At 41.5% G+C, this 24,239-nt stretch overlaps 1 protein-coding gene and 2 long non-coding RNA genes across 6 annotated transcripts in view; 1 reads left to right on the top strand and 2 right to left on the bottom strand.

Moving 5' to 3' along the window:
* LOC109886180 (myosin light chain kinase 3-like) overlaps window positions 1–21,026 on the top strand; it is a 33,491-nt gene extending 12,465 nt beyond the window's left edge. Inside the window, exons 1-14 of one of the 3 annotated variants that reach the window (XM_031809583.1) lie at window positions 49–835; window positions 7,302–7,395; window positions 8,042–8,339; window positions 9,289–9,313; window positions 9,464–9,797; window positions 9,980–10,085; window positions 11,249–11,342; window positions 14,775–14,884; window positions 15,099–15,240; window positions 15,363–15,433; window positions 15,687–15,815; window positions 16,808–16,960; window positions 20,033–20,168; window positions 20,305–20,981. In XM_031809583.1, coding sequence (XP_031665443.1) covers window positions 275–835; window positions 7,302–7,395; window positions 8,042–8,339; window positions 9,289–9,313; window positions 9,464–9,797; window positions 9,980–10,085; window positions 11,249–11,342; window positions 14,775–14,884; window positions 15,099–15,240; window positions 15,363–15,433; window positions 15,687–15,815; window positions 16,808–16,960; window positions 20,033–20,168; window positions 20,305–20,379 — 2,328 coding nt within the window. In that variant the 5' untranslated portion in view covers window positions 49–274 and the 3' untranslated portion in view covers window positions 20,380–20,981. Of the gene's footprint in view, window positions 1–48; window positions 836–7,301; window positions 7,396–8,041; window positions 8,340–9,288; window positions 9,798–9,979; window positions 10,086–11,248; window positions 11,343–14,774; window positions 14,885–15,098; window positions 15,241–15,362; window positions 15,434–15,686; window positions 15,816–16,807; window positions 16,961–20,032; window positions 20,169–20,304 lie in introns of those variants that run through there. The other 2 variants (XM_020477922.2, XM_020477929.2) reach the window with 2 other exon arrangements.
* LOC109886200 (uncharacterized) lies at window positions 20,740–23,142 on the bottom strand. Of its 2 annotated transcripts, XR_004206215.1 has the most exons (4): window positions 23,052–23,142; window positions 22,846–22,955; window positions 22,307–22,386; window positions 20,740–22,177 (listed from the first exon to the last, which is right to left on the bottom strand). It is a non-coding gene; the product is annotated as an uncharacterized LOC109886200 (long non-coding RNA). The 2 variants fall into 2 exon arrangements; XR_004206213.1 differs by having other exon boundaries at window positions 20,740–22,386.
* A 101-nt stretch (window positions 23,143–23,243) lies between these two features.
* On the bottom strand, window positions 23,244–24,217 carry LOC116358322 (uncharacterized). Its single transcript, XR_004206217.1, has 3 exons — window positions 23,814–24,217; window positions 23,509–23,635; window positions 23,244–23,379 (listed from the first exon to the last, which is right to left on the bottom strand). It is a non-coding gene; the product is annotated as an uncharacterized LOC116358322 (long non-coding RNA).
* Between the last annotated feature and the right edge of the window lie 22 nt (window positions 24,218–24,239).

Raw genomic sequence — 24,239 nt, 5'->3', positions numbered from 1 at the left:
TATAAAAAGGTTGGGACAGAGAGGTAGGTAGAGGGGGGGGGGGGACAAGTGGAAAGATAAGATAGCGAAGAGTTGGTGTTTATTTAAGTAGTGTCATGTCTCTGGCACATACAGACAACAGGGTCCGGCAGACTGCCTGTATGGGAGCGGAACAACACCACCTCGGGAGCTTGAACTAAAATAGATCCAATTCAGCTTGGAGCAAGGTGGATTAGCACAGCTTCCTTTGTCTCGCTTGACACTTGTTCCCTTCTGTGTGGAATTTCTTGGAACTATGAGTAAACCAGAGACATTGGCCTCCTGCATTGCCAAGATGTACGAGGGGGGTAAATTGGACAATGCTGGGGCCCCTTCTGGAGCAATGAAAAAGCCAACTAACAGCCTGCTGAACAGCCTGGGAGGCATGGAGGTCAAGCTGAATCAGCTTGAGGTGAAGGTGGAGCAGATAGCTTGTAGCCAGACAGAGGTCCTCAGGAGGCTGGATATGGTGTGTCAGGGCATGGGGATGCTGGAGAAGGACCTGGCCCAGCTCAGAAAAGACAGGGACCCCCAGGCAGGGGACAGGGGCTCTCGTGGAGGTGGAGGGGACCCAGCCTTGTTCTCGGAGGTCAGGGTAATGTGTGGGGAGACCGTGGCACTGCTGAAGAACCTGCAGCAGGAGGGTAAATGGCAACGGGAGAAAATTGAAGGAATAGAGAGCTCGGTTTCGGCCGTGGACAAGCTCTGGGGATACGTGGGGGAAGTTTTCCGAAGCTCTAAGATAGTGGAGTTCATCTTGAAAGGCATCGTACCCTGGAGGAAACAGGGCCTGCTGTACATCCAAGAGGAGGAGGAGGTCAGTGAGCTCATTTTAAAGCGGGCTGGCACATCTTTGCCATTTCAGAACTAAATGTGATGTCCTTAGGTGCTTGACAATGTTTGAGTTATGGTTTTAACATTTTATAATCAGTTATTTTTGTGAGCCATTACCCACTTAATTTAACCTTTGGAAAGTATGCAGTGCATTATGTACTTAGTGCACTGTCATTATGTTTAGTTCTCACACTTTTTAAATACTTTCTCATTCAAATGGGAACATGAGTTCAAATTAGTTCATTTGCAGCATTGGATATGCAATGTTCATCCTGTTTAATTCACCAAATGATGTGGTGTAAAATAAAGGGAACAATTTCTCTTTTGAAAATGACTAATTCATGCTTTGGGCTTGTGGGAAAGGTTTTCAATATAGTCGTGATTTGACTACTGGAACAGCATCTTTTGTTAAATGTTAACTCTCAATAAGTGGTCATTGCTATTTTCATAGGGCATGACCTAACATAATGAGGAAGTGTAAATTGAAGTTGGACGTTTGTCCAGCAAAATGTCAGTTGAAATTCCCAGTGCAAAGTGTTGCTACTATAGTAGCCTTGTGCAATGTCACTTAACCAGGCGACCTGTGTCACCGACTGTCTCTAGAATGTTTGTTCAGCTGTTGGGAAACAATGTGAGCTGTTTCAGTAATGTTACTGTCAAGATCTGGCTGTTGGCTAGCATTAAGTTCAAAGTGAAACTGAAGCGCGAGGGATTTTTCCCCACTGACTGTATGCTCCCCCCCCCCCCCCCCCCCAGCTCATGACAATTTAGGGTAAAGAATCTGGATTACATATAATGTATGAAGAATCTATTTTCTGATTCATATCAAAATTAGGTTCTCATCACTGGCATCTTGATAATCTTGACATTAAATACTAATGTTTGCTACCACATACAGTAGCCTACTAACAAACCATTAGAAGGCAGATGGAACCAAATGCTGGTCATCTATTCTGTTTGAACATATAATTAGGAATTAGAATAGTCTTTCAATACGATCTCTTATTTATTCATTTATTTATTTCAACCTTTTTAATTGATCAGGGAGTCCCACTGAGACCAGGGTCTCTTTTACAGATGAGCACTACCGAAATGACAGAAAATACACACTTCAAAATGCAAGCAGAAAGGAAAAACATGGTCATTAAAAAAAACCACATTCATCAATAAATAAGCCCTCAATCAGCTTTCTGAATTGGCCTAGAGGCACCAAAATATGAAATGTAAAGTACATTTTAATATTAAATGTAAAGTACATTTAGAAGATTGTTCCACTAGAAGCTGATTTACCTAAGTCAGTAGAGACCAAAGGAATTTCCAGAGTTAGCCATCCCGGAGACCGGATGTGGTAACTCGTATGTCTAAAGTTTAGTAATGATGTTAGCTGCAGTGGGAGTTTTTGTAAAAAGGCTTTAAATATGAAAACATAGCAATGTATCAACCTACGTGACATCAAAGAGCCAACCAACTTTCTGGTTAGAGAATGCAGTGATGAGTACTAAAACTGTTGCCTGTAATGATAAACTGCATCTAGCGGCTTTAATGACGTGGCAGCTGCGTTCATACAGGTGATGTCGCCATAGTCGAGGACCGATAGCAACGTCGACTGAATAATCTGCTTTCTACTATTTAACGAGAGCCGGGACCTATTTCTATAGAAGAAATCCATTTTTATTCTCAGCTTCTTAACTAACTCATCACAGTTTTTTAAAAGACAACTTTTCCTCTATCCAGATGCCCAGATATTTGTAAGCAGGACCACGATCAATATGGACACCATCAAAAGTGCATATGCTTAAATCATCACTCAAGAAAACATCCATCCTCCTGTGTGGCTCAGTTGGTAGAGAAGCATACACAACAGTATCATCGGCATACAAGTGCAGGTTGCAATTTTTTTTTACAGACAAATCAATATTGTTAATGTAAACAATATAGTGTCCAGAACCCTGTGGGACACCTTTTTGTAATATCCAGGAAACCTGATTTAACACCATCAGTAGATACACATTGAGTTCCATCTGTCAAGTAATTTATTAACCAGTTACATACAGCCTGGTCTAGGCCAATTGAGGAAAGCCTTTGAATTAGCAGTGAGTGATCAACAGTATCAAACGCCTTTGACAGGTCAATGAAGAGGGCAGCACAATGTTGCCTTTTAACCATACAGTTAACCACATTTATAACTAGGGTTGCAGCAGAGATAGTTTTTAGACCAGGTTATAGCACTGACTGATGTACATTTAGAATGCATTTCAAAGATAAGAAAGATCTTAGCTGAGAATGAAGGATTCTAATAGTTTAGCTAGGCAAGAAAGTTTAGAAATAGGGCGATTTTAATTATTTAGGTCACAAGCGTCTCCACCTTTTGTGAAGGGGGAGTACATGGGCCGCCTTTCAAACCTTGGGGATAGTACCAGATATAATAGGCAGGTAAAAAATATGGGTTAATTATTCAGGAGGGCAGAGAGCTGCAGCAAAAATGGATCAAGCATATCAGCCTCAGTGGATTTGTTTTACATCAAACTTTAACAAGGCATCTAGCACATCACAGATAGTAAATTGTTCAAATGAAAACAGAGATGCACTAGAATTTGACGGGTTAACTGTCCAGTCAGCTAGAGGCTGGCAAAGGGAAGCGCAGTTGATTGACTGACCAGGGTCAGTTAAACCACCAATTCTCTCAAATATCACTTACCCCATTCTTCTCAGATATGATGCCAGAGTCAGACAGAACTTGTTTAGGCAGGGATGAAGAGGAATTTGTATGCTTCAGTGCATTTACTGTTTTACAAAATGTAGAAGGATCACCAGCAGGGTCAACGCTTAGGAAGTAGGTTGACTTAGCTTTCTTAATCGAGATAGTATCTGTTTCTTAATTGTCTGAAAGATTGCCAATCCACTACAGAGTCAGTTTAACTTGCTTTGACCCAGGCCTGATTTCTCACCTGAATGAGCTTAGATAGATCTAACTCTTGGTTTTCTTCTGAGCTATCTTTGAATTGTTTAATAGGGGCGTGTTTATCTGCCAGAGGAATACATATTCTAGAGCCAACTCAGGGTTAGGAATACAGGATACAGTGGCTAAATCAGAGTAGAACATGTCATGTAAAAAAAACATTGAGGAGAAACATTTAAAAAAAGTTATGTTCTTAATTAAATGAGAATTAGTATTTTGCTGTTTCGTATCTCTAATACATACTATGGGACAATGACCACTGATATCATATGTAAATACCCCGCTCGACAAACATTTATGCGGTTCAGTAAGAATTAAATCAATCAAGGAGGAGTTAACAGGGTTTTTCACATTTAAACCATGTGGGTTTTGAGGTCAATTGAGTGAGTTTAAAACCAATATGAACATATGTTCTTAAATTGATCTGAGGCCAGGGATAGCCAATCCAGATTCAAATCCCCCAAAATGACCAACTCCGAAGACAGAAAAGGTGTTAAACACTCAGATATAGCACCAATATACGCCTTGTAAAACAATATGGCCTTAATGGCCACACAAGTACTCTTAAAGCCCAACATTGGACTCCAAGGACCTTACATGTTCTGTTTAAAGGGTGAATTGGCTGTGGAAGCCAAAACAGACAAATACAGTACTCCATCTAAATGTTAATCGAGTGTCTACTTTGGTAAAGTTCTAGAAATATAAATCCTCTACTGTCACATCACTTCAACATACACACACTCACTGTTTTAACACCGTTGCAGCCAACGTTATTTTTCAGTGACAACACATTTGTGGCATCTGTCTTCCATTTACACACAGCTGTTTGAAGATGCAGATAGCTAATTAGCACAGGTAGTCCACCCTCTCTACCGTCTGTTTTCCGTAAAAACAAGCACTGTAACATAATATGGATAAGTTGGAACCCTAACGCTATAAAGGTGTGTACAAATTTGACTTCTGTTTTTTGAAAATTATTATATGAAAGATAAGGTTGCTGATCGGAAGAAAAAGAATCCCCCCTACAGAAGACCCCTTCGTCCAATGACTCTTATGTGTAATGTAATGGAACTGAGAGTCAGGATCAAGGGCTACTAAGCACTATGCTTCTGCCTCAGCATTGCTTGCTCTTAAGGGTTTGAGGCTCGGTAGCTGTAAAAAAACGAAACAAAAAAAACCGTTGTGACTGCTGATGTATAAAGGGCTTTATAAAATACATTTGACTAATAGATTGAAATGTAGATCTTTTTGGGGTGGAGACTAGAGGTCGACCGATTATGATTTTTCAACGCCGATACCGATTTCTGGAGGACCATTAATCGTCCGATTCATTTTTTTATTTGTAATAATGACAATTACAACAATACTCAATGAACACTTTTATTTTAACTTAACATAATACAAAATAAAATCAATTTAGCCTCAAATAAATAATGAAACATGCTCAATTTGGTTAAAAAAATGCAAAAACAAAGTGTTGGAGAAGAAAGTAAAAGTGCAATATGTGCCATGTAAAAAAGCTAACGTTTAAGTTCCTTGCTCAGAACATGAGAACATATGAAAGCTGGTGGTTCCTTTTAACACGAGTCTTCAATATTCCCAGGTAAGAAGTTGTAGGTTATAGTTATTATAGGAATTATAGGACTATTTCTCTCTATACCATTTGTATTTCATTAACCTTTTGACTATTGGATGTTCTTATAAGCACCATAGTATTGCCAGTGTAACAGTATAGCGTCCGTCCCTCTCCTCGCCCCTACCTGGGCTCGAACCAGGAACACATCGACAACAGCCACCCTCGAAGCATCGTTACTCATCGCTCCACAAAAGCAGAGGCCCTTGCAGAGCAAGGGGAACAACTACTTCAAGGTCTCAGAGCGAGTGATGTCACCGATTGAAACGCTATTAGTGCGTACCCCGCTAACTAGCTAGCCATTTCATATCGGTTACACCAGCCTAATCTCGGGAGTTGATAGGCTTGAAGTCATAAACAGGACAATGCTTGAAGCACCACGAAGAGCTGCTGGCAAACTGCTATATCAAATCATAAACTTAATTATAACATAATAACACACAGAAATATGAGCCTTAGGTCATTAATATGGTCAAATCCGGAAACTATCATTTCGAAAACAAAACGTTTATTCTTTCAGTGAAATACGGAACCTTTCTGTATTTTATCCAACGGGTGGCATCCCTAAGTCTAAATATATATTATATATATTCAATGTTATGTCATAATTATATAAAATTCTGGCAAAATAATTACGGCCTTTGTTAGGAAGAAATGGTCTTCACACACTTCGCAACAAGCCAGGCAGCCCAAACTGCTGCATATACCCTGGGGTAGGGTATATGCAGCAGTTTGGGCTGCCTGGCTTGTTGCGAAGTGTGTGAAGACCATTTCTTCCTAACAAAGGCCGTAATTATTTTGTCTGACTGCTTGCACGGAACGCAAGAGAAGTGACACAATTTCCCTAGTTAAAAGAAATTCATGTTAGCAGGCAATATTAACTAAATATGCAGTTTTAAAGAAAGGCATTGATGTTTATGGTTAGGTACACATTGGTGCAACGACAGTGCTTTTTTCGCGAATGCGCTTGTTAAATCATTACCCGTTTGGCAAAGTAGGCTGTGATTCGATGAGAATTGAACAGGCATCGCATCGATTATATGCAACGCAAGACAAGCTAGATAAACTAGTAATATCATCAAACATGTGTAGTTAATTAGTGATTGTGTTAAGATTGATTGTTTTTTATAAGATAAGTTTAATGCTAGCTAGCAACTTACCTTGGCTTCTTGCTGCACTCGCGTAACAGGTAGTCAGCCTGCCACGCAGGCTCCTCACGGAGTGCAATGTAATCGGCCACAATCGGTGTCCAAAAATGCTGATTACCGATTGTCATGAAAACTTGAACTCAGCCATAATTAATCGGCCATTCCGATTAATCCGTCGACCTCTAGTGGAGATAGTGCAGTTTCATTTAGTGTTAGGCAGACAGATGGACTCTATAATGAGAGCCAGTCAGGTATGCCGTGCGAACACAGATCACAACAACATTGCTTCTTGCCCACCCATGCTATAACCCTGCGGTGTATTTCCAGGCCATATCCACTGCTGGCATCTCCCAGTTACTCATGGCTTTGTGTAAACTAATAACAGAGTCCAGCTGAGTCGGCCCAGTAGGCATCTGTTATCAGTTATGTGTTGTCATTTCAAATATGCCATACCAGTTCATCATTAATACTAAAAAAGACCATGCCTCAATCATACTTCATGCCTGACGTATTGGCAATGTGGTGATGAGTGAATGTGAACAAACATTTAGATAAGATATTTCAGCTTTTAACTTTTTTATTTATTCTGTTTGCTATATGTGGTTTATCTTGTTCAAACGATACCACATTGGTGGGAGAATGATTGTTAAACCTGATTGTGATGAAGTAGTAAGCAACAATATATATGAAAGATGTTCTCTTCCCTCAGAAAACAAAATCAGAAGATAGCAGAGTAAAGCCTAAAGTCACTCTTTGCGACCAGGGGACTCAGGTTCAGGAAGAGGGCTTACACATCACCACAGGTAAGCTGGACTTATCTCTGTGTTATCTGTTGGCATTGATACATATTTTTCAGTTAATGTTTTTCAATTTAATGTAATTTTTTCAAATGTAACCTCTATTTAACTACGCAAGTCAGTTAAGAACATATTAACTACACCGGCCAAACCCGGACGACGCTGACCAATTGTGTGCCACCCTCTGGGTCTCCCAATTATGGCCAGTTGTAATACAGCCTGGATCAATGAATCAATCAACCATTATTTGTACAGTGTGTGCAACGCTGTCATCAAGGCTAAGGGTGGCTACTTTGAAGAATCTCAAGTATATTTTGATTTCTTTAACACTTTTTTTTTGGTTACTACATGATTCCACATGTGTTATTTCATACTGTTGATGTCTTCACTATTGTTCTACAATGGTAGAAAATAGTACAAATAAAGAGAAACCCTTGAATGAGTAGGTGTGTCCAAACTTTTGACTGGTAATGTATATCCCATTTCTTACATCAAATGCGTTTTAAGGTGCTTTCAGTCAATGTTGACCAGTTACTGACAACTGCCTGGATATTTTCTGCAAAGTTAATGTGAGTGGGTGGGGATTCTATAAGCAAATGAGTGATTACTTGAGCTAATTCCTTTTGGTAAATATGCTGCTGTTCTCCCACAGGTGACAAGAAGGCGGTAGAGCTCCCTGTAAAGGAAGCGAAGGCCGCAGACCATGGAGTGGAAGTCCCAACTCCTCCTGAGCCTGATCCCTGCAGGTTATCCGAATCTCTCACAGAGGGCCCTGCAGTCGAGGAGGCCATATTCCCATCTACCAATAGTGATTGGGGTAGTAAAGGCTCTCGCAAGCCCAAAGAGGTCACCTTAAAGAGCAGAGAGCCCACCAGAGTCCAGACCTTTGCCCCTGATGTGGTCGTAGCTCAGGTGGAGGTCACCATCGAAGTGCTCTCTGAGCTGAGGAGGTAGGCTGTCACTGATTCTTAACCAATAGAAAATGCCTGTTATCCAAAGTGCAATCTCTCTTGTTATTAAGTGCTTTTTTTGTTGCTGTCAACAAATAGCCGTACCATTACTCCCAACAGGGTTATGAAAAGCGTAACAGGTGGATCTGTTGAGTTGACATCAATTGTCATCAAAGAGATCTAACAAAGCACCTGCAATCACTGACGTACACTTTCAGCTAGAAATGTGAAAGCACAGGGGGATTTAATAAATTATCCTCAAGCTAAAACCCACTGCTGCCTTTTCATGTCTCTAATGAAAGGGTTTCAAGTGGCAGTGGGCTCTCACTCGGAGTAGGGTGAGCAACACGAGGTACATGCTAAAGGGGATAAAGAACATCAAAGGGTCCTTCTGTTGTTGCCAATTTTTACATGCCTACTCTAAGTGGCATTCCAAGAATGGGGGGTAATTGAATGGGGGGGTACTGAGAATCAGTATCCCACTACTCATAGTAACAATATGAGTGATAGGGGGGGGGACAGGTTAGCCTAGTGGACTAGTAACCGCAAGGTTGCAAGTTCAAATCCCCGAGCTGACATGGTACAAATCTGTCGTTCTGCCCCTGAACAGGCAGTTAACCCACTGTTCCTAGGCCGTCATTGAAAATAAGATTTGTTCTTAACTGACTTGCCTGGTTAAATAAAGGTAAAAAAAAAAAAAAAAGCTATCTATATTTTGACCTGCGCTCTTGGAGCCTGGAGCATAATATTTTCACTGTACCCTGCAATTACATCTGCGTCCCTGTACATGTGACTGATAAACACACCCTAATCTAAAATGCAATCTAATATATTGCTGTCACGTTGGTTTCATTAGTTACATGTATATTCTGTTTCAGTAATGAAGAAAAAGTGTAGGTCTATGCATTTTTCAAACGTTGACTGTTTTGTAATGTTACTGTGTTGCTAGGACTCCTGATGTGACCATGATTTCGGTGAGCAGTGAGTTAGACAGTCAGTACATCAAAGTCAAGGAGACCGAGGTTCCAAAAGGTCCAGGGCCCACTGTATCACAGCCACCTATCTCCACCACTGAGGAGCAACCGCTGGAGCAAGCCCCTGAAAGTGTTTCTCTTCCTTCCAAGGATGACCCCCTCCCTGAAGAGGACTTTACAAAGGCTGCAGTCAGTCCTCAGGAACCTGTTATCATTGTAACACCACCAACCCCGTGCAGCAGTGCGCTAACAAGCCCACTGGATGTGGTCACCAAACCAGAGTCCGCAACGATTGTCCCTCAGGTCCAGCCTGAGCTGGTGGCGGCCACAGAGCAGCACAAACCTGTTCCACCTCAACCAGAGTCTGAGACAGTGAAATACTCTGCAAAACCAGTTATCCCTCAGCCAACTCCCTCTTTAGTTGTTAAAAACCCTACAGCAGCTGCACAGGCGGCAGGCCTGGATGCACAACTATTGGTCATAGGTAAGAAGTGCAATATCAATGTCATTTTCATCACAATATGGATTTCACAGCGCTATGTTACTGGGTGAAATGCAGTATGAAATATGCACCTCGTGGTCTGTCAATCTTCCAATAAGTCCACAGATCATTACCCATACCACCAAGCATATAATAAATCATGCTCCGGTGGTCTTCTCTTCCAGATGACTGCCCACCCTTGCCCGCCCCCTTTGAGCACCGCATTGTGAGTGCCAAGCAAGTCCCGATGGGCTCTTATTACGCTGTAAAGCCTAACGCGGTTCTTGGAGGGTGAGTCCTAATTCTTAAGGGCAACGAGAATGTGTTTACCGCACACACAGACTGTGGTGTTGCATATATTATTCCCATTATTGTTACCCCCCCCCCAACACAACATACTTACTGTAAGTGAGGGTTACCAACTGTTATTCTACTGCTATAAATAGACTGTCAGGTTGGCATCTACCCAATGATGTTGACTGACAGCAACGATGTAGAAAACACAAGAGGAGCAGCTTGCTGCAGCAGTGGTAACCAGGTGCAGCATTAGCAGATAAACAGGGCTAGCAGACTGACAGACTGTGCAGTATAGCATGATACAAGGCAATGGGCAAAGCAAGGAGAGATAGTACGTAGCAGCAGCAGATCTGAACAACTGGCAACGCAGACATGGCTAATCCCCCACAGAGTCTGCAAATAAGCATGGGCTTATTTTATGCTTGTCATGGACAGGGTTTTATTTTGGGCAGGTGTTGAGTGGCCATTTGCATAGGGGCTTTTTAAAATCTCCATGGTCCATGTAGAGTAGAGGCGCTCTCTCGCTACATAAAAAAGTTGGCTTAGTAAACTCTCCATGTGTGGCGGATGATGATATACCTCCAATGAAACCAGAGGAGTAAAACAGGTTCTTGGGGAATGTCTGCAAAGCCCTGACTGAGGTCAACGCAAAGGATACCCCTCAAGATTGACTGCTTGTGGGTCTGTGCTGTGCTCTTTGGTGCCTTTGTCGGGGTGTATGTAGCCTTGACTTCTATCATTTTAAAGGTTCTACATAACCTGAAGCACGGATTCTGAGAATACAACGTTGAGTCTGTGCTTGCGCGGCTAGGATGTATGTTCATAAATGTCTATGAACAAATATTAATCAGAACAACAGTTTTCAGCTGTGCTAACATAATTGCAAAAGGGTTTTCTAATGATCAATTAGCCGTTTAAAATGTTAAACTTGGATTAGCTATTGGAACACAGGAGTGATGGTTGCTGATGGCCTCTGTACGCCTATGTAGATATTCCATAAAAAACCTGCCATTTCCAGCTTCAATAGTCATTTACATCATTAACAATGTCTACACTGTATTTCTTATCAATTTGATGTTATTTTAATGGACAAAAAAAATAAGAACGGTAGTGTATGTAAAGTATCTATGCACTCATAAGTGTCTTTGTTTCCACAGGGGACGTTTTGGGCAGGTCCATAAGTGCGCAGAACTGTCGTCGGGCCTAATCCTCGCTGCGAAGTTGATCAAAGTAAAGGGAATGAGGGAGAGAGTAAGTGGATATACAACAACAGACCTGTGGTCTTTGAACCCCTCCTCTCTCTGACTCCAACCTTACACACCCACCCTGACCTCTCTCTAAGTTTATTTATGAGGTTCAATGTGAGTCATTCTCTAGCCGCAGATTGAAGAGCTAGTCACACTTACAAACACGCACGGGTACACACACACACCACACACACACACACACACACACACACACACACACACACACACACACACACACACACACACACACACACACACACACACACACACACACACACACACACACACACACACACACACACACACACACTCACACACACACACACACACGCACACACACACACGCACACACACACACACACACACAGCTCTCTCTATCTAAAAATATTAAAAAAATACTATGCAATGAAATTAAAGTCGCAATATCTAACTTTTGGGGTGAACTGACCATATTCACATAGAAATCAGAATTATTGATCTGTTATTTTCATTGACATCAAGTTTAAAGCCGGGTGTACAGTACACAATTTTCACACCGATTTAGCTATCCCAGACAAGTTGTTGGAGATCAGAGACAAAATCCCAATGTCGTTGCCTACTTGGGCATGCGGCCGTCACAGAGTCTCATTTAACGTGAGCGGGTCAGAGAAACAATCTGAGGGCTACCGATCTCGCCGTTGAGCAGTCCCAAACGTCCCAATATTTTCGAACGGGTTTGTGTGTACTCTCCTGCAGGAGCCATGACTACTACTAGTGTTTTATTTATTATCCCTTATTTTACCAGGTAAGTTGACTGAGAACACATTTACAGCAAAAACCTCAAGAATAGTTACAGGGGAATGAATGAGCCAAATGGAAGCTGGGGATGATTAGGTGGACATGATGGTATGAGGGCCAGATTGGGAATTTAGCCAGGACACCAGGGTTAACACCCCTACTCTTACAATAAGTGCAATGGGATCTTTAGTGACCACAGAGAGTCAGGACACCCATTTAACATCCCATCCAAAAGATGGCACCCTACAAAGGGCAATGTCCCCAATCACTGCCCTGGGGATTTTTTTTAGACCAGAGGAAAGACCTCCTACTGGCCCTCCAACACCACTTCAGCAGCATCTGGTATTGCATCCAAGGACCGAACAGGACCGACCCTGCTTAGCTTCAGAGGCAAGCCAGCAGTGGGACGCAGGGTGTTATGCATTTGTACTTGCCTTTGACCAAAGCTAAAGTGTAAAATCGTTACAGCTATGAAGTTCAGAAGCAATGTTATTCATTTCAAAATGTTGGCTACAAATGTCAGCTCTGTATGGCAAGCGTGAATGTCTGTCTGAAAGCTTTTCGGAGGCTTCTTTGAGCCACAGCTCATTCTAGCTATGTTAACAATCGAATCACATCATCATGTCATTGTTTTCACGAGACAGCGTGGTGGTATGAAGAATCCTCATGACCAAGTGAAGAATCTTGTAGTGTGTGACACACCATATGTGCCAGATCGATTAGTGTGCGCAAGCAAGACAAATAAACACAGGAAAGACAGTTGTTTAATGTGAGAGGTTCAGCGATGTTTGGATTTTGAAAGTCATGTAGTGTCCACCTGGCATAAGAAGCGGTAGAACTGTTCTATGTGTGCTATTTCTATACTTCCCGTTCATAAGTTTCATTTTTGCGTGTTTTAATTTTGGCTCTAAAACAGCTTCCAACAGCTGAAAATACAATATTTTTGGTTATTGAAAATATAATTCACAGCAGTTTAGATGGTACAATGATTGTACACTATGCATTACTTGTTTTGTCACATAAACTGAAAGTAGACGAACTATTACAATTGTAGCAACCAGGAAATGGGGGATTGATTTCTGGTTATTGCACTTTTAAAGAGCACATATTTACATACAGCATGCACCTGTGTCTCTTCTCTTAACCAAAATCCACCACGGCTCCCGTCGAGGTTAATTTCACATCCTTCGCCTTCAACATGTGACTCGAATTGCACCTACTAATCACCACACTCTTTATAAGAACTGTTTTAATTTTCTAACTTTGGTTTTCTTTTGACCTTGCCTTTATTGACACACTGAATGAGTACAACAGAAAGCTGGTATTGAATTTGTGATTAATAATGTATTTTTAATCAATCAAAAACTCTGAGACACTCAACCATACACTGAGCAAAGTACGATGTTTCTTATGTCCAATATGTCATGTACTCATTTTGTTCAGAGGTAATTACGGGATTTCCATGGCAAATTGCTCTTATGTACTCATACATATCAGAAATATCCAATTTTCATTTGTTTCTTAGTGGAATAATACCAGGGTTCAAGTACTTTTTTAGGGTATTTCAAATACTATCAAATATATATTTTTTTACTGTAAGAGACGAGTATTTGAATATTGGAATGTATTTGGAAATAAGCTTGGAACGTATTGGCATGTATTTGAAAACAGTAAAATACACTGACTCAAATACACTCCCATGCATTTAACCCAGGTCGGTTAGGAATTTGAAATGATGTATTTGAAAATACTTTAAAATAGTAGGCTATTCATAAGTAGTTGATTGAGGTCTCCACCCGGCACAGCCAGAAGAGGACTGGCCACCCCACATAGCCTGGTTCCTCTCTAGGTTTCTTCCTAGGTATTGGCCTTTCTAGGGAGTTTTTCCTAGCCACCGTGCTTCTACACCTGCATTGCATGCTGTTTGGGGTTCTAGGCTGGGTTTCTGTACAGCACTTTGCGATATCAGCTGATGTACGAAGGGCTATATAAATAAATTTGATTTTGATTTGATGTCACATTATTAGATGACTGATAGGGGGTGGTGTGTTGAAGTCACCATGCCTCCGTTTTAGCACTCCCCCACCATTGTAAAAAATATTTTGGAAGCTATAGATATGCATTTATTAACGTCTACGTTCGTTTTGCCACATTTATTTTATTACAGACACCTTCATGTTTACTTTAAAATTATAGTAAAAAAATGTAGATTACTAATGTCACTGTTCCCACTACAACAACAAAAATACTTAAATACATGTAATTTTGACCTTGAACATTTAATTGAAATACTGTAGAATTCAATTCATTCCTATGGAGGACTGTGCCTACTGGAGTGTGCCAATATGGCCGACCGGTGGCTTCAAAGCCTCTCACTGGCCAATACATAGCATCAGCAATCCAGGGTATATATTCATCATTGATTTGAACCCAGGTCTGCATAATACATTGTTCAATTAATGTGTTTAAGGTATAGTGCCATATACATACAATTGATATGGGCGTAAGCACCCTCCAGAGTGGTTAGATTTATTTTCTTCTAAAATCATGAAATGTGATAGATTGTGATTTTCATTTTGCTGAGGTTGTGTGACTTCCTGCTCTCTCTTCTCTTATTTCCTTATTCTCTCTCTCTCCTTCCTCCCACCGGGTAACACAGGATGAAGTGAAGAATGAAATAGGGGTGATGAACCAACTTAACCATGTGAACCTGATTCAGCTTTATGATGCCTTTGAGTCACGAACAAACCTTACGCTTATTATGGAGTAGTAAGTCATTATTCTCATAAAGTCAGTATTTAGAAATTGCAACTCTAATAGCACCACCTATCTGCATTTCATGTGGGTACGGCAAACACTGTTCCAGGCTACAAAGCATTGTTTTAGTGGAATTAAACTCTATGCCACTCAATTTCCTCTTTTGCTTCTTGCACAGTAGAACAATATCACTTTTACGGCACTGACCAGCTCCCTGTCTTTGCAGTGTGGACGGTGGTGAGTTGTTTGACCGGATCGTTGACGAGAACTACCAGCTGACAGAGCTGGATGCCATCGTGTTTATGAGACAGATCTGTGAGGGGGTACAGTACCTCCATCAGCAATACATTCTCCATTTAGACCTCAAGGTAGAAATCATATACTATACATAGAATATACTGCAATACTTGTTAGTTTGACATGGATTTTAATTATATTACGTATCACCCTGGTGTGAGGATTCTTACATGCTCTCCTTATTTCCTCTCAGCCAGAGAACATTCTTTGTGTCAACTCCACAGGGAACCAGATCAAGATAATAGACTTTGGTCTGGCCAGAAAGTAAGTTTCTCAATATTTTCTCCATTAAGTGACGAGAGCTGTTTTAATCTACAAATCTCATCTATTGACATCTCCCTTTTTCTATCATCCTCAATTGACTAGCCAATGAGGTAGTCATGGTAACAGTCACCCAGTAGACAGTTTGGTGAAAAGTAGGCCATCTCTGTAACTCCGAGCCTTCACCCATGACGCTCTGTTGTAATAGGTGAGATCTTTATGTTCCCATTGTTCAAATGTGCTTGTCTCCCCTCAGGTATAGACCCAGAGAGAAACTAAAGGTCAATTTTGGCACTCCAGAATTTCTGGCTCCTGAGGTGGTCAACTACGACTTTGTCTCATTCCCAACGGACATGTGGAGTGTAGGAGTCATTACTTATATGCTGTGAGTATTACCACACACACAGAGAGAGAAACACCTCCGCTTGACAAATACACTCACCACACACCTCTTGCTCGGCAGCAGCATCAGTCATACCTTGTAACACAGTGGAGGCTGATGGGAGGAGCTATAGGAGGATGGGCTCATTGTAATGGCTGGAATGCAATAAATGGAACAATATCAAACATGTGGAAACCACATGCTTGACTCCATTCCATGAATTCCATTCCAGCCATTACAATGAGCCTGTCCTCCTATAGCTCCTCCCACCAGTCTCCTCTGGCGTAACATGAGGATCTGATCTGTTGTAAAGGGTCAACCAATGGTATCCTAGCCACTGAAAACATGCTTGCCACCCATCTGTAAACGCACGTTTGTCTCTTGTCACTCACACTAGGACTGTTCAGCTATGACTAAATTCATACCCACTGCTGCCCCATCGCAATGTTGCCTGTCAGCCTCAACCATGGCCCTGAATGAACTGTGTGCATCCCAATGGTCGCCTGTCTTTTCTCAGGACCCGGACGATTCAATTCATGCTAATAACCGGACAGCTGTCCAAGGAGATTTAGGAGGGTTCGCTCAAAATAAGAAAGTGTGGCTGTCCTACTATGCCGCCAGCTTGCCTGAATACCTAGCACTACCCAGGGCTCCATGGTCCTAATTTAATTATTCTATTCGATTTAGAGTAAGCATCAGCATGGGAGTGTGTTTTGTTTCAATTTCTCTGGAACGTGGCATGTACATCTGCACCTTCATAGCCATTGCCCACAGTCTTTGTGTTGAAGTGTGGTACAGTATGGGTCTAAGATTCATATTCTCAAACTTTGTATTTACATTACTGGCCCATACTCTCATTCCATGCAACAGGACACTGAGGCAAAGCTCTCTGTAGCATCATGACTTTGATGACTGCTTTGTCTTTCTAATGAGTGAATGTATAGAAGGACAGTATGAAAATGTGACTAACCAATAATATCTCCCTGTTTTAATAGTCTGAGTGGACTGTCTCCATTCCTGGGGGACAACGATGCAGAGACTATGAACAACATCCTTCATGCCAACTGGGATTTTGATTCAGAGGCATTTGAGAATGTCACAGAGGAAGCTAAGGACTTTGTTACCAGACTGCTGATTCCAACTAAATGGTATGTATACTACATCTTCCTTACAATTCATGTTCTATTCATCTAAACTCAGCAAAAAAATAAACGTCCTCTCACTGTCAACTGTGTTTATTTTCAGCAAACTTAACATGTGTAAATATTTGTATGAACATGAGATTCAACAACTGACACATAAACTGATCAAGTTCCACCGACATGTGTACTAACAGAAATTGAATAATGTGTCCCTGAACAAAGGGGGGGTCAAAAGTAACAGTCAGTATCTGGTGTGGCCCCAGCTGCATTAAGTACTGCAGTGCATCTCCTCCTCGTGGACTGCACCAGATTTGCCAGTTCTTGTTGTGAGATGTTACCCCACTTCCACCAAGGCACCTGCAAGTTCCGGGACTTTTGGGGGGGGAGTGGCCCTAGCCCTCACCCTCTGATCCAACAGGTCCCAGATGTGCTCAATGGGATTGAGATCTGGGCTCTTCGCTGGCCATGGCAGAACACTGACGTTCCTGTCAGAACGAGCAGTATGGCTGGTGGCATTGTAAAGGAGCTGGAGGGTCATGTCAGGATGAGCCTGCAGGAAGGGTACCACATGAGGGGGGAGGATGTCGTCCCTGTAATCCACAGCGTTAAGATTGCCTGCAATGACAACAAGCTCAGTCCGATGATGCTGTGACACACCGCCCCAGACCATGACAGATCCTCCTCCTACAAATCGATCCCGCTCCAGAGTACAGGCCTCAATGTAACGCTCATTCCTTTGACGACAAATGCAAATCCGACCATCACCCCCTGTGAGACAAAAACTCGACTTGTCAGTGAAGAGCACTTTTTGCCAGTCCTGTCTGGTCCAGCAACAGTTGGTTTGTGCCCATAGGCGACGTTGCCGGTGATGTCTGGGGAGGACTTACAACAAGCCCTCAGTCCAGCCTCTCTCAGCCTATTGCGGACAGTCTGAGCACCGACGGAGGGATTGTGCGTTCCTGGTGAACCTCGGGCAGTTGTTGTTGCCGTCCTGTACCTGTCCCTCAGGTGTGATGTTCGGATGTACCGATCCTGTGCAGGTGTTGTTACACGTGGTGTGCCGCTGTGAGGATGATCAGCTGTCCGTCCTGTCTCCCTGTAGCGCTGTCTTAGGCATCTCACAGTACAGTACGGACATTGCAATTTATTGCCCTGGCCACATCTGCAATCCTCATGCCTCCTTGCAGCATGCCTAAGGCACGTTCACGCAGATGAGCAGGGACACCTGGGCATCTTTCTTTTGGTGTTTTTCCAGAGTCAGTAGAAAGGCCTCTTTAGTGTCTTACGTTTTCATAACTGTGACCTTAATTGCCTACCATCTGTAAGCCGTTAGTGTCTTAATCGGTAAATAGCCCAGCCAATTTACCTACCTCATCCCCATACTGTTTATATTTATTTACTTTTCTGCTATTTTGCACACCAGTAACTCTACCTGTACATGACCATCTGATCATTTATCACTCCAGTGTTAATCTGCAAATTTGTAATTATTCGCCTACCTCCTCATGCCTTTTGCACACAATGTATATAGACTCTCTTTTTTTTCTTCTACTGTGTTATTGACTTGTTAATTGTTTACTCCATGTGTAACTCTGTGTTGTCTGTTCACACTGCTATGCTTTATCTTGGCCAGGTCGCAGTTGTAAACGAGAACTTGTTCTCAACTAGCCTACCTGGTTAAATAAAGGTGAAATTAAATAAATAAATAATTAATGACCATTCCACAGGTGCATGTTCATTAATTGTTTATGGTTCATTGAACAAGCATGGGAAACAGTGTTTAAACCCTTTACAATGAAGATCTGTGAAGTTATTTGGATTTTTACAAATTATCTTTGAAAGACAAGGTCCTGAAAAAGGGACGTTTATTTATTTATTTTATTTCACCTTTATTTAACCAGGTAGGCTAGTTGAGAACAAGTTCTCATTTACAACTGCGACCTGGCCAAGATAAAGCATAGCAGTGTGAACAGACAACAACACAGAATTACACATGGAGTAAACAATTAACAAGCCAATAACACAGTAGAAAAAAAAAGAGTCTCTATACATTGTGTGCAAAAGGCATGAGGGGGTAGGCGAATAATTACAATTTTGCAGATTAACACTGGAGTGATAAATGATCAGATGGTCATGTACAGGTAGAGATACTGGGGTGCAAAAGAGCAGAAAAGTAAATAAATATAAACAGTATGGGGATGAGGTAGGTAAATTGGGTGGGCTATTTACCGATAGACTATGTACAGCTGCAGCGATCGGTTAGCTGCTCAGATAGCAGATGTTTGAAGTTGGTGCTAGTTTATATTGTTTTCCCCACTCAATCATGGCTGTAGCACCATCTCATTTAGTAAAATGAAAAGGCCTATTGTTTATGTAAGGCAGGAATATTCCAACTGAATGCACCTCATTGCCACCGAATCACAATCAGACTGTTGATGGTTCATTTTGCCATTTGTCTAAATGGGTTATTTGAATATGTGCCATGAAATCCAAATGAGTTGAATAAACAGAAGGTCAATAGAAAGTAGCACATTTGAGTCACATTTAAATGCAAACAACACTGCCAGGGCCTGAGTGAGTTGTGTGTATGCTTCCACACTGGACTGTTCACTGAGTGATCAGCTGGCAGGAAACAACGACAGCCCGGATTGCAGATGGCAACAACCTCCTTGTTGTTCTTTCTGTGCTGTGTCACCGTTAATGATCTGGTCATTGCTAAATCGGGGCACTTAGTCGTGTGTTATTCACCCCAACACCCACTTTCAGCCATGGTGGGTTCATCATTAGCCTCCCTCTGTAGGCTACTTTTCTTTCCAGGGAATGGGTACATCCCTGCTGTTAGCAGCAGCTATTTCATGATAGGCTACCAGCATTAGATGAGGCATGGGTTAGAGAACTTTTCCACCCCATAATGGCAGCGGCATTGAAAACTCTTGTTTATAAACAGAAAGGATTAATGCGGTTTAGAAAGTTATATCACATTGTGTAAAATTATAGTCAACCAATTCCTTTGATGAATGTCCATTTTGTCCGTAGACCTATGTGTACTGATACTCCTATCCTGGGTCTGTATTGTAGCAGTCGACTCAGTGCAACTGGCTGCATGAAGCATGCATGGCTGAACAATCTGGAGGATAAAGCCAAATTGCACCAGGTTCGGCTCAAGTCCCAAGTCAAGCTCCAGCGCTACCTGGCCGCTCACAAACAGTGGAAGGTGAGGACTGAAGCCTGTTACACATGTTGCCATCATAGGTCTACACATTTCATCTGTGTTACAGTTAATTGTCTGAATAATATATATATATTTTTTGATAGGAAAGTGATCTAAATTCAATTCTACTTCCTTGCAGAAACACTTCTATGTGGTTGCTGCAGCCAACAGGCTGAAGAGGTTTCGCCAGAATCATCCCATAAACACTGTATAGCAGTGAGAAGACTGTCAAAGACTGAGTAGTTGTACCTCCATGGCAGGCATTCCTGCCATTTATGCTAGTTGGACTGAGGCAACAGAACGTGATCGGCAACAGTGTCTGGCATTGGTATGCAAATTGCAATGGACATTGAAGTGTACTGTAGTATTCTAATCACTTTTTATACTGTACAGTGCACAACTTTGTGCGGTCTTCCTGTTTAGTGCTTACTAAATTACCCTAGGCTCAATGCGCTTCAAGCAGGTAGCCTACTACTTACTTCGGTGTAATTGTTTATTTAATGACAACTCTTACTGACATATGTTTGAACTGCTTTGCTGAATGTACATCACGTTGAAATCACAAATCACATTATTCACAAGGCTTTCATTTTTGGTTTATTTAATATGGTAAGTGAATCTTTACAAATGACACAGATGACCTTGTCTTGTCAATCTTTCCTTCTATGAAGGCTTTGAATGGGCTACTTGCTTGCATGCTACCCAACCTGACTGACAGTAGTGTTCCCATATAGCATTATTTTGTGAGTGTCCCCACCTCCACTTGAACTCATCAAGAATAACTCAATGACTATAAATGTTAATTCATTAAAATAATTGAAGCTACAAATGGCCAGACTTATACTATTGTCAATAGTCTGGCACAGTGGAATTGCCATAACACCCATAAACACAAATGGTTTTTGGTTTTTCCACCATTCATTTTTCACATTGTGAATGTAAAAAATTTAACTAGGCAAGTCAGTTAAGAAGAAATTCTTATTTCCATTGACGGCCAAACCCTAACTCGGATGATGCCTTGCCAATTATGCACCGCCCTATGGGACTCCCAATCACAGACGGTTGTGATACAGCCTGAAATCAAACCAGGGTCTGTAGTGACACCTCTAGCACTGAGATGCAGTGCTTTAGACCGCTGCGCCACTTGAATGACAATTCTAATTAAATTGTGTGTTAGATATAGGCTTACCTTGGCGTGACGTTTTGATAGCTGTGTAATTCTCACAGAGGGGAGTCAGTAATATAGTCACCGCAATTTACTCATTCGCAATGCTAATTATTGATGAGAGAGATGTGTGGTTATCAAAACATAGGAAGTAGTTCTAAAATCCTAAATGGAAAAATGAATGGTGAAAAAAAAACTATTAGAACCATTTCCAACTCATACTGTGGTCTGTCTAAATAAAAACAGTTGCTAATCCCAACTGGTAAGACTGTCTATCGTCCACCATAAATTGTGAACGCCAAAAGGCCACAGAATGTTAATCTTAACTGTACAAATCCAACACATTGACCAGCAACAGCACAGCAGAATTCTCTTAAAGTAAGTCTCATACACCGCCACTGAGGGGCAGAAAAGGCAAAGTACTGTATGGAATACAAACACATCATGCTTGCTTAGAAGGCTAAGGCTTATAGCATAAAACAAGCATGGTTGAAACAATAAACAATGATAAAAAAATAAAACTAATAAAAACACCTTTCAGGTAACTTTCTCCAAAAGCTGAAGTAAGCGCATGTGCTTCATTACTAGACGTGTACCTGCTCATTAAGAGTTCACATGCAAAGAAAACAAGAGCTCCAGCCTCACTACTCAGCACTGTAGACAGCATTTTCACTGATCACAAGCCCAAGGTCGTGAAAACATTTCCACTTTATGGCTGAGCTGGCTATCAAATTAACTTATGTATTGGCTTTAAGTGCATTTTCCAAGATTCTTCGGCTTCCACTCTTCGTAATCCTGTGTAGTGCACTCCTCAGAGTCCTCTTTCTGCTGCTTTTGAGACGTCGGCCTTGATAGACAGCACAACATATTCCCCCCCAACACAGTTTTAACCCCGCAATACAGCAAAGATTAAGAGTTACACTTTTCTAAGGACATAATCAGGAATTTGGTCTGGTTATTATTTGGTCACACTTACCTTCCTCTTTGTTCTATATTCTATGAGTGTTAGTCTTTTCTGTGCCATTTTAACTAGATTCTTCAGTGGAGTGGCTTCTTCTATTGGGGAAAAGAAATATCAAGAGATACTTAAAGATCATAGCTACGACATTCTGAGATTGATTGTAATAGGCATGTTGTATGCCACGATCGGGACATCCCTGATTGGGAGACCAACTCACTGAAGTTTTCAGTCCTAAAATAGAACATCCACTCTCTCCCACCAGGCGGTAACCACGACAACAATGAGAGAGAGGAATGACCTAGATTCTCTTTTCACCCAGGAAAGTAAAAACCCACACACCAGGGGCAAAAGTACAAATAGCCACTATGAAAAAGGCCACAATATTTCAAACCCCAGCTTTCAGAAGCGTATGTCACAAAAAAAAAAGGTATTGTTAGTCAACAGAACGTGATTGCTCGGAAGTACATTTTTAAATCCAAAGGCCCTCCCTGGGCTTTCACCCATTTCCCACCATATGTTGGTCAAACCCCTTTATCATTTGACAGCAGACTTACTGCAGATGTCCTGTCCCAGTTTCTGGAGCTGGGTGCACAGCCTGTCAAAGATTCCCTTTTTAGCACCAGATGATGCTAACAGCTTCCTATCCACTTTGATCTTCAAACATCTGGAGAGATGTTCATGGGGATAGTGATTAGGTTTCATTAACAATCAGGTTGAATGGTTTATGGATAAACAGTAACAGACATACTGTAACACTCACTCGCATGCAGCGTTCAAAGCAGCTGTAGTGAAGAGTGGTTTTGACAGGTCCACATCTTTTTACTGAGCAGCAGGAAGGCTTGCTTCATACCTGGAACACAAACATGGATTCATCTTATTAAATTAACATATTTACATTGACAAATGTATGATATTCAGGACGGTGTCTTGTTCAGGAGAGAAGACTTGCCAAAAATAGTAGTTGACAAAATATTTGAAGGTTAAGGACTCCTAGGTGAGACTCGAGGCCAAGCATGCATTCAATCTCAGGCCTTCAGATTGCTTTGATACTGCTTCTTGTTCAACCCGGATAATTTGAAGTCATATTCCTGAGGAATAGCACAAAAACAGCATTCATAGGGCACGTTACCTGAGCAACACCAGGGCATTTGGTTATTTGATTAACAGGTGAGATGCCTTGTCATCAAAGCTAATGCAAAACAACAACAAAAACGTACTTTGTCCAGAGGTAACTTCATTGATGTTGCTACCAGTTCTAGGTAAATTACTGCTTTACTTGTACCCGTCGTAATTCCGAGTCCTGTACATTTAACCAGGGATAACCGCACGTACTCATCTGCTTGGCTGTAATGTAGATGCAGAGTTTAGGAAACTATATCAAGAAGTTTATCAAGCAGCTGAATAATAACAACTGTTGGCAAGCAGGTTAGTTAGCTACCTAAAGTCAATGGTACATGTTGATTGAACTATGATCCTGTCCCAAGTATACTAGCTAGCTAATATGATCGTTTTACAGACTCACCGTGAAACTCTTGCAGAGGTTATACTCATTTTAGATGCAAGTTTAGTAAACATTTAACTTTCAATTTCCGGTAACTAACTAATGTTCGTGACTGCCAACGAGAGAGTAAAAAGCAAACTTCTCCAGTCGAGTTATCACACAAAAACATGCCTTTCGCGTCAAAATTGGCAGACACCACCACGCCTACCAGCCATCGACGTCTGTTTGCGTACTTGTTGCTGAAAATAACAACAGCATATTTATTAACGAAAGGAATTCAGCATCAAATGTTCTACTCATAATATATTTGCCTATATCACATTGTAATAATTGGATCTCCGTCTAAATATTTGCGCTAACACTCCTGCAGACAGTAATTTAGCCAATGGGAGACGTATTCCCACACTTTGTTTTCGGCTCAGCCAATGCGGGCGATTCTGTGGAAAG

The sequence above is a fragment of the Oncorhynchus kisutch genome, linkage group LG3 (assembly GCF_002021735.2).
Source record: "Oncorhynchus kisutch isolate 150728-3 linkage group LG3, Okis_V2, whole genome shotgun sequence".
Taxonomy (NCBI): Eukaryota; Metazoa; Chordata; class Actinopteri; order Salmoniformes; family Salmonidae; genus Oncorhynchus; species Oncorhynchus kisutch.
Note: the sequence above shows the minus strand (reverse complement) of the source record. Positions and strands in the feature narration are given on the sequence as shown.